This window comes from Peromyscus leucopus, chromosome 5, assembly GCF_004664715.2.
Source record: "Peromyscus leucopus breed LL Stock chromosome 5, UCI_PerLeu_2.1, whole genome shotgun sequence".
Classification (NCBI taxonomy): domain Eukaryota; kingdom Metazoa; phylum Chordata; class Mammalia; order Rodentia; family Cricetidae; genus Peromyscus; species Peromyscus leucopus.
The window spans coordinates 51,323,672-51,339,660 of record NC_051067.1 but is presented as its reverse complement, the minus strand read 5'-3'; the positions used below and the strand labels follow the sequence as shown (position 1 = coordinate 51,339,660).

At 43.4% G+C, this 15,989-nt stretch overlaps 1 protein-coding gene across 1 annotated transcript; it reads left to right on the top strand.

The window, feature by feature from the left end:
• The first annotated feature begins 709 nt into the window (after positions 1-709).
• Positions 710-10,893, top strand: LOC114684939 (disco-interacting protein 2 homolog C-like). Its single transcript, XM_028859492.2, has 3 exons — positions 710-929; positions 4,047-4,170; positions 7,453-10,893. The coding sequence occupies exons 1-3, from the start codon at positions 725-727 to the stop codon at positions 7,703-7,705; spliced, it is 582 nt and encodes a 193-aa protein (XP_028715325.1). The 5' UTR covers positions 710-724; the 3' UTR covers positions 7,706-10,893.
• Positions 10,894-15,989: the final 5,096 nt, after the last annotated feature.

Below are 15,989 nucleotides of genomic sequence, written 5' to 3'. Positions count from 1 at the left end.
TCAGGGTACTCAACCATATTTCAGTGTTAATAAGATAACAAAATATCCAATCTCAGAATGCCTGTGCTGCAAACAGTATAATCCAAAAGCCCTCCTTATGGGTCTGGCCCTGTGTGCAACATCACTGAATGCATTGTACAAATGTCTTTGGAATTGTTTTGGCAACACTATTTCGCTGGGCCTTTCGTGTGGTTCCACAGCTATTGTTTTGAATCTGTGTCAGCCTCTACTTAACTGTGCTACCACTGACCCCACATTCTCCTTTCTGTTGACTTTGCCACTTCGTTGCATTTTGTGTTATTTTTATCATAGTCTGCTTCAAAAGGTATGCTAGCCAAGTGAAAGGGAAAAGCACAATCTTAAAGCTTTGAGCATTTTCTAGTTGCTCTTAGAAATGACATTTAGAAAACTATAAGGAAATTCATACAACTGTATTCACTTTTAAATCTTCCAGTAATCTGCTTTAATGTAATTTTCAGCAGGTGATGGCTTAGTTGGTTGCCTGACGGTAACGTATTTTGCATGGTACTTTTATTACAGAGAACTTTGTGGGTGTCTGTACTCCCTGTCCTCTACCCCACCCCTAGACACCTGAACAAAGCCACCATTGCCTTGTATTCAGACTGACCCAAGGAAACCTTGGCCATTGTGGAAAATAACTTGTTGAGTTATAGAGACAGTTAACTTCTCTTCCCTGGAGAAGGCTGGGTGCACAGAGTGGCTCATGTACAATGATGTTTCTGTCTGTCCACAGATCTGGGTCCACAGTGCCCACAATGCCAGTGGCTATTTTACCATTTATGGAGATGAGTCTCTCCAGTCTGATCATTTCAACTCCCGGTTGAGTTTTGGAGATACCCAGACCATCTGGGCCCGCACAGGCTACCTGGGCTTCCTGCGGAGAACTGAGCTCACAGATGCAAACGGAGGTGAGTCCAGGCTGGAAGTTGACACACATTGTACAGAAATTGAATTTGACCAATACTGAAGATGACCTTAAAGTTTGAGAGCCACACTAGGACTTCTGTTTGCCCCTACTAATCTGAAAGTGCCTAATCTTGAAAGAGAAACAAGTAGGGACTGGGTAGTTAGTACAGTTGGCAAAGTATGTTTACCATGTAAACCTAAGACCTGAGTTTAATCCCTAGAACTCAAGTATGTGTGTCTTACAATCTTAGGGCTAGAAGGTTAGTTCTCTGTGGCCATTGTAGCCAGCCTCGCCTAGACAAAAGTTCAGTAAGAGACCCTGTCTCAACAAACAAGGTGACTAGCAACCAAGGAAAATATCTGAAGCTGATTTCTATCTTCCATACTCATGTACATATATATATGAATGTGCACACACTTGTACAAATGCATACACATGAAGATGTGCACATAGGCAGGTAAGTTATAGATGCAGTAGGCAGGGCTGTGCATCCCCTTCCTTTGCCTTTCTGAGAACCAAGAGCAAAGGTAAAGCTAAATGCAAGCCCAGCACTCCCTATGGTGAAGTCTGCTGAGTGTCCTCATAAGTTCCTGGGGCTGTTTGCTGTCCCTGCCAGGACCATTCCTATGACATTTGGAAGAGAGTAGTCCTTAGGCTCTGCGCCCTGATGGCTAGCAACTGGGCCTTCCTGTTCCCATTGTTTAGGACATAGCCTGTGTCTAGCAGGGGTATACTTGGTTGCTAGCTGTCTGTGCCTCCATGTGGAGAGCCACACTGAGTATTTCCTGGAGCCAAGATACCAAAGCATACTCACAAGCTTAGGGAGTGGCTCATTGGCAGAGTGCATGCCTGAGGCTCACATGTCTGTCTGTCTGTCTGCCTGCCTGCCTGTCTCTCCCTCCCTCCCTCCCTCCTCCCTCCCTCCCTCCCTCCCTCTCTCTCTCTCTCTCTCTCTCTCTCTTTCTCTTTCTCACACACACACACAGACACACACGATTCATTTTTTTTTCACATGATTAATTTTAGGAGCTAGGGAGATAATTCAGGTGGTAAAATACTTGCTATGCAAGAATAAAGACCTGAGTTCAGATCCCCAGTGCTCATGTAAAAAGCCAGGTGTGGCCACACACACCTGTAATCCCAGAACAAAGAAGGCAAAAAAAGTGTATCCCTGGAGCTCACAGGCCAGCCAACCTAGCCAAACTGGTGAGTTTTAGATTCAGTGAGAGACACTGTCTCAGAAAGTAAAGTGGAGAACAATTAAGGAGGAGATCTCTTATGTTGACACATGTACAGGTCCACTCACAAGCACCCACACAAATGTAAACTGACTTGAATATTCATTCTTTGCTTATTTCATAGTCCTTTCTCACCTCCCTAATCTAGGTAAAAATAGAAGAATCCTGTTTTACCATGTATTTCTAGAATCATAGTGAGACCAGAATCCTGGGCAGATGAGATTCTGGGCTTTGATGAGGCATCCTCAGTCACCTAACACACCTGCTAAGCTGAGCTTGCATTAGGGAAATAGAACATGCTAGTGTGGCAGTTTCATGATGGATAGTCATGGGTTCATTTAATCAAGGATGTAGCGTTCAGAGTTGTAAAAGGTGGTACAAAGCAGCAGAGTATGGTTACAGTCTTCACCTCACTGGTCCCTGGATGATGGCATGAACCCCCACTCCAAGTAAGGAAACAAAGCTCTGTGGTAAGCAGAAGCAAGTAAGTGGTGGTCTCCATCTTGATTGTCTACTTAGATTAGGAAAGGTTTATATACTGTTACTTCATGTTAACCGTTTATTTCAAATTTTTCCTGATGTACTTATTACCCAGTTAAAAATCAAGGATGGTTCTTATTTTTAAGCAAAAATATGACTGACCACATTTTCATTAATATACAATTTTTCTGCAGGGTAAAAGTCTTGTGGGCCCAAGGAAATGGCCCAGCAAGTGAAAATCAGAGTTTGATCTCCAGAACCAGCATAAATGTTAGGTAGGCATGGCAGCCTGCCTGAAATCTCAGCTCACAGGAGTCAGACAGAGGATCTTTGGAACAGTTATACTAGCTAAACTATTCTATTTGGCAAGATTTGAGTTCAAGTGAGAGGTCCTGCCTCAGTACAGGAGACAGAGAAGAATTGAGGAAGACACCTGATGCCAGCCTCTCCTCTCCACAGGCATAGGCAACATACATACTCACAGACACACACACACACACACACACACACACACACACACACACACACACACAAATATTAAGGCCCTGTACTGAGGAAATCTTCATTCATGAACATGATCAGAAACTGCTTTCTATCCCATTTATATGAGATGAACACACTGAGGAACTCCTGTAATTGAGTTGAGGGAACTAGTTGCATTTTGGCTGAGATATGACCTTTATGCCTTTGGACAAGTGAAGCCCTTAGGGACTTGTGAGTTCTACCCCACAACGCTCAGGCTATTAAATGCTAACTGGTGTTAACTTAGTCCCTTGGTCGATAATGAAGATATGATCTTGTGTCTGATAGTAGAAGCTGGTCTAAAAGAAGATTGACTTTTCCCCAGTGGACAGATTCAGAAATTAGGCAGGATAGGATAAAAAGTCAAAAGGAGTAAGAGGGTAATAGAGAGGCATGTTATATACCTGTATGGAGTGTCATAATGAAACTTACTATTTCATATAATTAATACATATTCATACAAAATGTCTAAGAAAAGCCAGATATGGCTTTAATACCAGTACTATGAATGCTGAGAAGGATACCTGGGGCTTACTAGCTGGCAGTCTAGCTGAATTACTGAGCTCCAGGTCAGTGGGAGATCCTATCTCATAAGATGATGTGGAGAGTAATAAAGGGAAACCCCTAACATTGACCTACGGCCTGCCTATGCATACATACATACAAATATCTAAGAAGAAAAAACAAAGAATGAGAACCTGGTGGCCTGGCATCCAGCCTCTGGGAAGATAAGAAAGAATGCCTGAGACGAGGCAGCTGACACTTCCCCAGGATCCCTAGATCTAGATCCTCCTTTCCTTGCTTGTCTATGTCACTCTGGAGGGCAGGTTCAAAAAAGGGGGTGGGTCTTGATTGGTACTTGGTTTCTTCTCCAACAGAGCGTCATGATGCCCTCTATGTGGTGGGGGCACTGGATGAAGCCATGGAGCTGCGGGGCATGAGGTACCACCCAATAGACATCGAGACTTCGGTCATCAGAGCCCACAAAAGTGTCACAGAATGGTAAGAGGATGGGAGGTCATTGTCTGTTCTGAAGTCAAGAGCCTAGTTATTGATCACAGGAATATGGAAGAATTTCCCCAAGACACGTACTAGGAAGGATGGGGTGTCTCTTCAAGGTAAGCCTTCCTCAAGGCTAAGGACAATACAAGAAAGAACGTACTCTGTTAGGACATCCCAGATGACTGGAGAGTTTTAGCTTAAACAGTATTTCCAGGAACCCAAGTTGTTATTATCTGCAGTTATGTAGATGTGACATTTGTTTTGCCCCTATATCATGTTTTCACAAATTAAAACAACAACAAAATAAACGAGAGGCCTTCAACTGAGACTGGTTAATAAGAAATGTACTTCTGGGGGGGGGGCATTAGAAGAGGCATTGTTCTGGCCCGACCTCACTAGATATGTATACCAGGTAAGAACTGTTTCCATTAAACCAAAGCCCAAGCCAAAATGTCCTGCATTCAGTGGCCCTGCACACAGTGACCCAAGGGTGAGGATATGAGTTCTTATCCTTCCCAGAGGCATGATGCATCTGTCTACTGCCCAAGCCCATTCAATGCATTTGTAAAGTGCCATTGACAAATAGAAGGACCTCCAGCCATGAGCTGACTTCTGCTCCCTGTGTTTGGGAGAAGCAAGGAGGCTAGAGCAATTCATCAGTCTCTGCTAACGGCAGTCACAGACTTGCTTGGCACTTTCCTGGTGTGTTTAGGAATGAAAAGTAACTCCATGCTTTTCAGTGTAGGTTTATTCACTCACTTGATGACAGGCAAGGTGTTTACTCACTAAGGCACTATGCCCCCTCCTGGCAGAGAGCCTGATGTGACCAATCTCAGTCTTGAGGTATAACCAGTAAAGAAAACAGGTGCAAGAATAGCTTTAAGTAGTTTCCAAACCTTGGTTCTGAGATTGTTCCTTCTTCTAATGGAATTCCAAAAACAGGCTCAGACTTAACTGCCATTTATTGAATATAAATAGTACAGGTATATTTATTTACTTGTTTGTTTTTTGTGATGCTGGGCTTTGACCCAGTGTCTCCTACATGCTAGGCAGGTGCTTTGCCGCAGTCCTGAATCTGATTGTGGAGGTCTTGGCAAAGAACCTGAGATCCTATTTATATATATACATGAATTGTGCTGTGGACACATTGCTGTAGATCTTACCAACATAGGCCTCCAGGGTTTGTGTTAGCGTGCTTGCCTGGCATGCCCAAATCCCTGGATTCGATGTCAGCACCACAAAAACAAGCAAAGAACAAGGCCTCCAGTTGCCAGTGTCCTCCTTAACTGTGGATAGATGACAGAATGCAAAAGCAGTACAAACTCTTGATACTCAAGACACGGGCCCGGGGCTGACCTCATTCTGTCCCTATGTGGCTATAAATCTCAGGTGCAACCTCAGTTTAATTGCCTTTATCATCTCCCTCAAGATGTGTGCTAAGGGGCCTCCCTCTGGACTTTTATCTTAAGCATCACTGTGATTATCTACTATGTGGATCCTGAACTGAGTCTGACCCTGAGGTGATCAGTCAGGGTCTCCAATTCACCTGTTCTTATAGAAGCCCCAGAAGAAGGAAACTGATGAATCAAGGGATTTGATTCTGATGGACTCAGGACTTTGAGAAGTGTTTAGTCACAGACTTCCTCCCCTACTTCTGCTGGTCCTCTCACAGTCTTCTCTGTGTATCTTCTCAACACTGCATCATGTCCTCTAGGTTGCCTGTCACTTGAGAAACCCCATGTCAAAGACAAAACCATCTCCATGTTGCCAAATTCAAGCCAACCAAATTCATTTCTCAGCAGGGACTTGCTGTGTTGACACAGCACCTGAGAAACCTGTGATGGTTGGAAGGTCTTAATCCCTGTCCCACTCTGGATGGCTGAGCTGTGCCTAGTACTTCAGGACAGTGGCATGTATTTCAGATGCTATAATACCATTTGACCCAGAGTGTCTGGGAGATGTATGTGATCACTGATATCACAGACACAACAATGTATTGTAGAGGTCATGCAAACCAATATTTCAATGTCACAGGGACTCAAATTAAGGAAATGAAATGTCAGCACATCTTGGAAATTGTTTTCAAAACTGTTCTCTAAGGAGGTACAGGCGTCCCAAGGCAACACCCTGTGTAATACTTTCCACAGTTCTCCCTTTTAGCATAATACATGTGCATTGATGATACTGAATAAAATTTTCACTATTTTCTAGTAGATGTAGTCTCATGCTTGTAGGAAAAATAGGTCCTCTACATTCCATCTCAAGGTAGGATAGAGATTGTTAGACAGGTAGAGGAGAGTTGATGTGATTGGCTGTACATCTGGTGCCCTTCTTCATGTGCCCTCCTCCCTACCAGGAACCTTCTTGTTTGTCCATAAAGTTCCTTCCATCCTTCAACATTCTGGTTCCTACAGCCAAGTAGACCTGTGCCAGAGCTTATGCATACTGGTCCTAAAAGCCAATGTCACAAGGGTAATGGAGTTTCAAATGGTAAAGCACTGGGCTCATGCTTCCAGTAATTAGGTAGCCGAAATACTCAGGAGACCCTCCACCAAAGAAATACCCACTGTATGAATTAGTTGCTGCTGCATTACTGTCATCTCCAACTCAGTACTCTGAGACAGAACTACTAATCATGCTCACATGTATATGGGTGATCAGCTAGGTCACCTTAGCATCTATTGGGCTGGAAATAGGCCCAATGCCTCTGCCCTACATGTGCCTTATCCTCTGGGGCCAGCTCAGGCACATCTCTAGCTTGGCAATGGCTACAAAGTGCTACACCAGAACAAGAAAAAACATCCCAGCACTTCTATACCCTCTGCTGGGATCATCTTGCTCACACACATTGACTAGGTTTTATATTGAGCCCAAGGGCTGGAAAGTGTAAGCACTGGGCTAAGGGTGCTTTGTGCTGCTGCTCAAACCCCTGCAACAGTAGAGCTGGGAGGCTGATGAAAGCGGTGGGGGAATCACATCTCGGGCAGCTGTAAAGCAACAGAACTGGAATCCAGACTCTCCTAAGGAGACAGAAGTGACCCTGTGCCATAGAAGCAGAATCCAGAAAACACCATATAACACATAGGAGCCACCATGAGAGAAGGACAGGAAAAAATTCAAAAAGGTATGTTGTGGCCAGAAAGACTATATGCCTGACGCAGCTCAGAGGGATGTGCCAGTCTGAGGAGATGAGTGTGATCATTCAGGCAGATCTGAACAGGAAAGCATTATCATTATATAAAAGACTCCCCCAGTGATGGTGGTTTTCTTCTTGTCTTCTAGTGCTGTCTTTACCTGGACAAACCTGTTAGTGGTTGTGGTTGAACTTGATGGGTCAGAGCAGGAAGCCTTGGACTTGGTTCCCTTGGTAACCAATGTGGTCCTGGAAGAGCATTACCTGATTGTAGGAGTGGTGGTCGTGGTGGACATCGGTGTCATCCCCATCAACTCCCGGGGAGAGAAACAACGGATGCACCTGCGAGACGGGTTCTTGGCAGACCAGCTGGATCCCATCTACGTGGCCTATAACATGTAGTCCCGTCACTTTGGCTTCCACAGACTTTTCTACGGATGTGACCATTTTTTTTTCTCAGTGTCCACAGAGACATGCAGACACTCGGCCACACTCGAAGGAGGAGCCTTGTGTGCTGGGGTTGGGGGAGGACTTCTAGGAGCAGTCACCTGGCAGGGAGATGAAATGGGAATTTACGCTGGATTTTGCTCAGAAGGACTTTGGATCACTGCCTTCAGTTTGCTGGAAAAGCTCATTTTAAGAACTTTCTTTTGTTTCTTTCTTTCTTTTTTTTTTAATTATTGGATAAGAAGTGCTCTCTTCGTAAATGTGGTATTTTGTTAAGCCAAAATAGCGATTAAAAAGAATATTCTACCCTCCAAATGGGTTCTTTTAAACAATTTATGTAGTGTGACAAAGAATTGTTTTCTCTGTTTTAATGTGTCATGGAATCTTAATGACATGGATCTGTTACTAATTTAAGCCATCACTAGATCTCACCCTTCTAGGAGAGTTTACTGAGGTACGAGAACCTTCCAGGTAGCACCTTCCAATTAGATTTTAGCAGCTTTCTTTGTCAGAGACATGCTGAAGAAACAGAGGCCAGTTTATGGCCTTTGAAGTTAACATAGAACAAGAAGCGATTATAAATAAGGTATTTCGGCAACTATCTTGCAGATATCTTTGTACTAAACTAAAAAGATAAAAATAAGTTAACTTCCTCGATATGTAATTATGTACAAAATGTTTAATTTATTTTGATCTCTTTAGAAGTATAAAAGAGAAAAAACATTCAAGAATATTAAAGTCTTGTAATGTTTGCTAATATAAAAAAAGTGTTGTATTATCTTGCGTGGATAGTATCACAACAAATATATATATATGAAATATAAATTCACTAATGAACAAAGGAGATTTTAAAGTTTAAATGCAGAACTTGTCACTTGCATGGTGCGCCCTCCACTGTATTCACACACACTTGGCTGTTTCCGAGCAATCACAGGTTGCCAGTAACCCTGTCTTAGACCAGAGACCAGCAAGTGGAGTCACCGCCGTCTCTAAGATAGTGAAGGGATTTAATGCAAACATGCACTATTTTTTCCTTTGCTCTGAGGACGACAGTGAATGTTTTCGTGCCAGCATGTGCCAATGACATTGAGGGGCTCCAGGTTGGCAAATGGCACTGTTTTCTCAGCTGCAAGAATCTGTTGCATAATGTCAATTTTATTTTATTTTGGCATTTTGTGTGTGTGTGTGTGTGTGTCACTTTAAAAAAAAATTTTGTTTTTGGTTAGTGAGAAAAGAATGATACCTTGTGGTCATTTGTACCAGGTGTCACTCATTTACCCCTTCCATTGGCCATTGTGAGCAGATAAATGTCCAGAATAGCTTTGAGGGAAAAGCTATGTGTGATGTCTTGAGACTGTAGACCCAGCCAACTCTAATCCTCTAGTCCTGGGAGCTTCCTAGGTTGGCCCTGAGTAGCCACTATTCCAGGAACTCAAAACAGAGCTCTGGTTGAAGCAAGATATTCTGACAGCTTCATCCTTGTACTAACTGTTGGTACACCAATCTCTGGTTATGTGTGCCTACAACTCTGTCAGTTGATCTGGCCTGTCTGCATCCAACCAAGTAGGATGTATTAGCAGTGCAGGGGGTCTCTTTTATAATTGCCACAGTATTCTCCTGCAGTGGTTCCCAGTACTAGATAACCCTGACTAAAGTTGCTGCTGGGCAGAAATGAGGCTCTTGATTGCATTATGGGTGAGGTCTTTATCTGCCTAAGTTATATGCAGTCAACAGTAAGCCCTTTGCTAAAAGAGAGTTTGTTTCACTTCTGAGATGTAAGGCTGTTTATTTTGTTTTTAATTTAAGTGGCACATTTTTTTAAATTTGCATATGTAAAGCATTCTTCCATCTCCATGAATCATTTGATTTTTCAAATATTGTTTGCTCATTGCTATATGTTTATACATGTTTCAAATGCACATTCCTAACAGTCTGTAGCTTCCCAAGGGGGAAAAATCCCTACCACATACAGAAAAACGTTTTTCTTGATACATGTACACACACACACACACACACACACACACACACACACACACACACGCATGCATACACTCTCTCTTTCTTTCCCTCTCTTAAAGGGAACTTGGTTTGACATTTCAGATAGGATATTGATAGTTAAACATCATTGCAGTGTCCAGGAAATCTTCCATCTGGCTGATGTGAGGAAGCAGAGCAAATTTAGATGTCACTCAAAACATACTCTTAACTTTTCACCATATCAGCTTCACACCAGAGGAGGGCGAAGGCTGCAGTACAGTTGCACAGGCCGTTCACAGCAGGTCTCTTCTGCATCCTGTCATCTGGGACATTAGACTTTAGGTTGGAAAGAGTTGGTGGACTGAGTTGGAAGCTTCGTTGTGCAAGAAAAAGGAAAGGAGATGCTTAAGTACCACCAGTTTCAGCAATAAAGGAGGATCGTTATGTATTAGAAATCGTACTGTAGATAAATCATTCATGAGAATGTTTTTTTTTAAAAAAAAAATGTTTGTCTTGTGACCATGTGCTTTTGGAGTCAGCCAAAACTGTGTAATCAACTTGCACAAAAAGAGGGTACACAAAGAACACTGAGACACAGACCTAATCAAACAGGAGCAGATTCCTCATGGTGCTTGTTTATTATATATATTTAACCCTGCTTGACACTTTACCCAAGGGGACGGTCCCTTTATCAGTTGAATGTTAGCAGCGTTATTTCAGAGTGTGGTGACTGGTTAGAGAGAACTCGTATACTCAACCAATCACAGTTTCAAACAAAATTTTTATGTGCAAAGGACAGCAACCTTCTTGTATGTTCAACCACCAGTACGCTTTGTACATCTGTGATAACGCCTGTTTTATATTCAAATGAACAAATAAAAGCTTTTATTTTTGTTGCTCTGAACATAGCAGTTTCTTAATTGGTACCCTGGAAAAAAATTTCTGGGACAGACCACTTCCATGTGAGGAAGGAGGTGACTCCTGCTGGGAAATGTATCTGACTCTGTTTACATGACTTGTTGCATAACTTAGTACAGATGACCCTGCTCTGGATGATGTATAAATCTTGATGTAGGCATTTCTAGTTAACAGCAGTTCCTATGGCAACAAATGTTTTGTGAAATGTTTTTTTTATTCTTTTAAATATATCTGAATATATTTGTTCACATTTTGCTGCAAGTGTACAGATTATTGGTAACTCTGGGACAGAAGTAAGCATATGTCTTGTGTGTGAACCCTTCTATTTACTGTGTCAAAGGGGAACTTAGCATGTGTGGACAGGTCACTGGTTGCCTGTCCTCTCTAATTCAAACTGTCTTTGCTTGTTTAATAACAAAAGGTTCTATCTTTTGCTCAAGATCCTTGAAGTCTTAACAGTTTTGTCTTGGGAAAGCCTCGACTAGTTACCTGCTCTTTAGCCTGATGATTATAAAAAGGATCAGCATGAGGCTAGGGAAATTGCTTAGCTGGTTAAGGAGTTGCCACACAGCCTGGCAACCTGAGTTTGATCCTGAAACTCATATACAAATGGAAGGAAAGAGCCAGCTCCACAAAGTTGTCCTGTAGCTTCCACAGGGACACCATGGTACACCCTCCCTATATATATCTATAACACAATGATGTTCAAGAAGGGCATGGTGACATGTGCTCCTAAGCCTAGCACTAGGGAAGCAGGACCTTGCGGCTCACTGACCAGCCTAATCTTTGAGTTCCAGGCCAAGGAGAGACCCGGGGCCACAAATCAAGATGGGTATGACCTGAAGAATGACAGCTTAGTTGGACGTCTGGCTTCCACTCAGAGCTTATTCACAGTATCAGAACATAGGTGCATCTGCACAGAGCACAAGGCTACTACTTGCCTTCTACTTGCCTCTGCCCAGGTTGTATCAGGCGTGACAAATGTTCATGCTGCTTTGAGTGTGCAAAAGGTATAAGACCTGCTTGGCAGCATCAAGGTGAAAGAATCTTGGAAGAAAGGGGTGCATCTACAGAGACCCAGGTTTCTCAAAATGGCAACCCTGATAACAATTAGTCAAATAGAGACCAGATAACCACAAGAAATGTACTGATGAAGGCCACTTCAGATCCAGCATATGTACATATATATATACATATGCATGTATATATAGTATGTTTTAGTGTGGTGTCCTGCACACTCTGTCCTCTAGGACAAGGCTGCTGTCCTGAGACATGTTCTGTAGCACTTTGGTGACTGGTGAATTATTCCATCCTAGGAATCCCGGACTGTGGCATCTCAGTATGTTGAGATCCAATGGTCTGTTTACCAACATGAAAATAGTGGAGTGAAGTTCTGTGGAAGAAGTTCTGGGGTGAAGGAAGCATTCCTTAGCTACCACATGGACTGTAATGTTTACTGTAGCTTCCTTCATCTGTATATAGGCCTCTTGATTCCCGATCCTTCCCATATACTAAACATGGTTTTCTATTTCGTGCTAGAATGTCTTAATGGAATCATAAATGACCTTTTCCAAGGTCCTTGGGTTATCTTTGTAGCATCAGAAAGTCTAGAGATGTCAGCATTCTCATTTCCTTGGAGCAAAGGTAGGTCTACTCTGGTTGCCTTACACTGGTTTTTGATCTATTGGGTTGATTATATGAACAAAAAATGAGGGAGCATACAACCAATACTTTTTCCCCTCAGCAAATGGTTTGGTCATCTGGCTCCAGTGTTTGTGTGGGCTGTCATTTTACTGCAATTATGTCTTTCTTTGATGGACAAGGCCAGGTCACCTTGTGTCATATCTTGACTCTGTTCCCTACAGTGTACTCCATCTTGGCTCCTCCCTTGAAATAGGACTAAATGACCTTGTATCTGACCTCTGCCAGACAGTGGCTAGGTCATTTTAACTGAGATCTGGCTTTCCAAGTAGAAGCAGTAGAAATATAAAGGGGTCAGGCTCCTCTTGCTGCCTCAGAGACCAGATGGTGAATGCCTTGTGTGAACTTGCTGAGGTGGTGCCTGTTTCACCAGGGTTTATCCTAGAGGCAGTCTAAGAATGGAGAGGCAAGCAGATAAGATACCCCAGGAAGCCTGTTACATGCCTACGGTGGGAGGAGACATGTTCTTTTACCTTCGTATCCCACTCTGTGTAAGAAAAGTGTACCCGTTTAGGTGTCTCCCAAGAGGAGTCATCAAATGACCCATGGAATGGTAAAGTTGTGTGAACTGAAAGGAAGAAGGAATGCAAATGTTTAATTCAAGTTCTGTCTCCTTTGGTGTTCACTCAACACATACTTAAACAACACACCTCACATACACTGATTGTTGCTGAGGGTATAGATGAAGCATCCCCAGACCCAAGACCAGGCTATGAGCAATGAGGGAAGTCTCAGTTCTTCCCATTTCCAGTCTCTGTCCTTCCACAGTGTGTCCATTTATACAGCAGGGAAACATTACTTTCTGGGAAGATCTCTCCTATTTCCCCACCATATACAAGATTCTCTGAATTTGTCTAATCAAATGTATCAAAATGATGGCTCACGCTCTTTAGTTTTTTTTCAAGACTAGGTTTCTCTGTGTAGCCCTGGCTGTCCTGGAACTAGCTCTGTAAATCAGGCTGACCTCAAACTCACAAAGACCCACCTGCCTCTGCCTCCCAAAATCTGGGATTAAAGGTGTACACCACCACTGCCTGGGCTGGGTCACTCTCTTAACCTCTTACCTGCTACTGATGTGACGAAATTATATCCCAATTTTAGTGACAAGAGGTAGAGAATAGGAGTAAAGACAGCTATGGCCAAGCCCACAGGAAAATTTGACATTCCTAATTGGTAAACTAGAATCATGACTTAAATGTCCCCAGGACTCCAAGGAACCTGGGAACAAAAGCACTTCTCACGTGACCAGACCAATATTTCTGTGCAAAGCCTCCCCTCCTGGGCTCCATCACTCCTTCCCTGTAGCCAGTCTGACTTCAGTGGACCCAGTGTTCTCCTGCCCCAGTGCTCAGGATACAAATGCTTCTAAACCAGGCATATTGGTGCACACCTGTAATCCAGACTCTACTCAAGAGGTAGAAGCAGGAGGAGCAGAAGTTCAAGGTCATCCTTGGCTACATAGTAATTTCAAGGCCAGCCTGTGCTACATGAGACTGTTAAAAAATAAAGTTCTTAGCTGTAGGTCCAGTGAATGTACTTTGAGTTACCATCTGTGCCTGCTGAGGGGACTTGTCCACACCTGGCCCCTTTTCAGTATGCTATCTGGAACAACTCAGAAAATGCTGCTCTTCATAGTCCCCTAACTCTGAAGAGTTTTAGTATGTGGAGATGAGGAACCTGTGCAAACTGGCCTCCTGATAGAACACACCCAGCGAGCACTGGGATGAACAAACAGGACATAACATCCGTGTGGATGTGTTTACTCATATGTGTGGGGGCAGAGGTTGACATTAGTGGTCTTACTCAATCGTTCACCTTATTTTTTGAATCAGAGTATCTGTCTTTTGGGGATCTTCCTGTCTCTGCCTGCCCAGTGCTTGGATTACAAGTACCTGGCTGTACCTGGCTCTCCATGTGGGTGCTGTGGATCTAATGTAGTATCTTAAACTTTCCCAGAAAGCATGTAACCTGACCAATCAAGCCATATCCCTAGCCCCACGGACATGACATTTTTGCTTCTTCAGGTTAATGCATGGAATACCTGAAGGCCTCTGTGTATGGTGTGGGGCCTGGCTAAGCTTATGGGTAAAGATGCGTGAAAGGTGGCCCTGGGGGGTTTGTGGGGACCTGAATGGTAGAGCAGGTCCTGATTGGTAGTGTAGCACTAGGTCCCCTCTTGCATCTGATAGCCCTTGTTTCTTCATTTAGAAATGCAGGGCTGTGGTGCATAGAGAGGATAATAAGCCAGGCCTCGAGTTTCCTGGTGACAGTAGATTCCCCCAAATTCTCTTTCCCCACACCACAGTTCAGAACTGCTCTGTCTTAATTTCTGCTCAGAAGTCCACCAGCAGAAGCAAACAGACTTACTTTATTTCTCACTCCATCTGTGTTTCAAGAGAAGTAAGGATGCTGTTGAGAAACAGCTTGAAAGGATCCTGTGATCCTCTGCAATGTGGATAATTAAACCCTCCGTCTGACCTTTCTCAAGTTTGCATCAAACATTTGGGCATTGGCATCAGGCAGCTTTGTGCAGTTTTGTAAAGGATGACTTAGGTATGGGTTTCTACAGAAAGATCTCCTTAGATATGACTGAGGGCCACTCTGGAGGCAGCCTCTCTAGTTTTTCCAGCTGCTTTAAAGGACACAAAGACTCAGCCTCTCTCCTGGGTTTCAGTGGCTCCTTGGCAGTCTATTTAAGGAGCATAGGCCACTTTGATAACACACAGGGAATTCTTACCGTTTAAAGTGCCTCACTAGAGGTGAGGGTGGGGTTTGAAGAGCACATGGGCTTAGTGCTGCCTGATAAACCCCAATGGGATCCTTAGCCAGCTGTATCAAAGAGCCAGTGATCTAAGAGGACAGTGATTGTTACCCCATATTCCAAGTTGTCTTCAGCTGGCAGATCACATAGGAAGGGGGAACAAAGACCAGCCAATCAATTCAGAGTTTAGTGTCCCCTGCGGTCCAGTGGTTGGTCTTGTCTCAGGGTGGTGGGGGTGGTTGCAGGGTGTTGGCAGTGTTTCCTCATTCCGGGTCTCCTCTGTGTAGATGGGAGGGCTCACAAACACTAAGGCCACTAAGTCTTGCTAAGATTGAAGGTTAGTGGGGGCAAAGGAATCATTAGCAGTATGGACACATAGAGAGAAACCTTTAGGGTAGAAATGGCACTTAAGAGGGAAACAAATATATCTCCATTACTTGGTATGGTCAACAGCTCGATGTGTACATGTGGGCTGTTGGGGAAAAGGGAAATGATTTTATTCTGTACAAAGAATAAAATTTTCAATAAGAATTGAATCACTTGATTCAAATGTGGCAACTCTGAAGCAGTCACCAAGAACTTTGTGCTTTGGTTAGCCATTTATATTACCTCTGGTGTGTCTTTCCAGTGTTTGTGAATACAAACCGATTATGGAACTAGATCCTTACTACCCCTCCCTTAATCCAACAGTGTATAGTATGTTCTCCATTTTACACCTTGGGTTCTTAATGGATTCTCTTGGTAGACCACTTTGCCTAGCACACATGAGACCCTGGGCTGGTGCTCTGGTACCACAGCAAACAAACAATAAAATGATATGATATTGTCTGGATGCTTCATAGTCCCTATTGGTGGCACAAAGTCTTTTTAGGCAGCCTGAGA

Bases quoted from the DNA above. Each gene is read 5' to 3' on its own strand.
- LOC114684939 (XM_028859492.2), top strand. From the start codon at position 725: ATGTACAATGATGTTTCTGTCTGTCCACAGATCTGGGTCCACAGTGCC. The intron at 930-4,046 runs GTGAGTCCAGGC...CTTCTCCAACAG, and splicing joins GCTCACAGATGCAAACGGAG to AGCGTCATGATGCCCTCTAT. The intron at 4,171-7,452 runs GTAAGAGGATGG...CTTGTCTTCTAG, and splicing joins CACAAAAGTGTCACAGAATG to TGCTGTCTTTACCTGGACAA.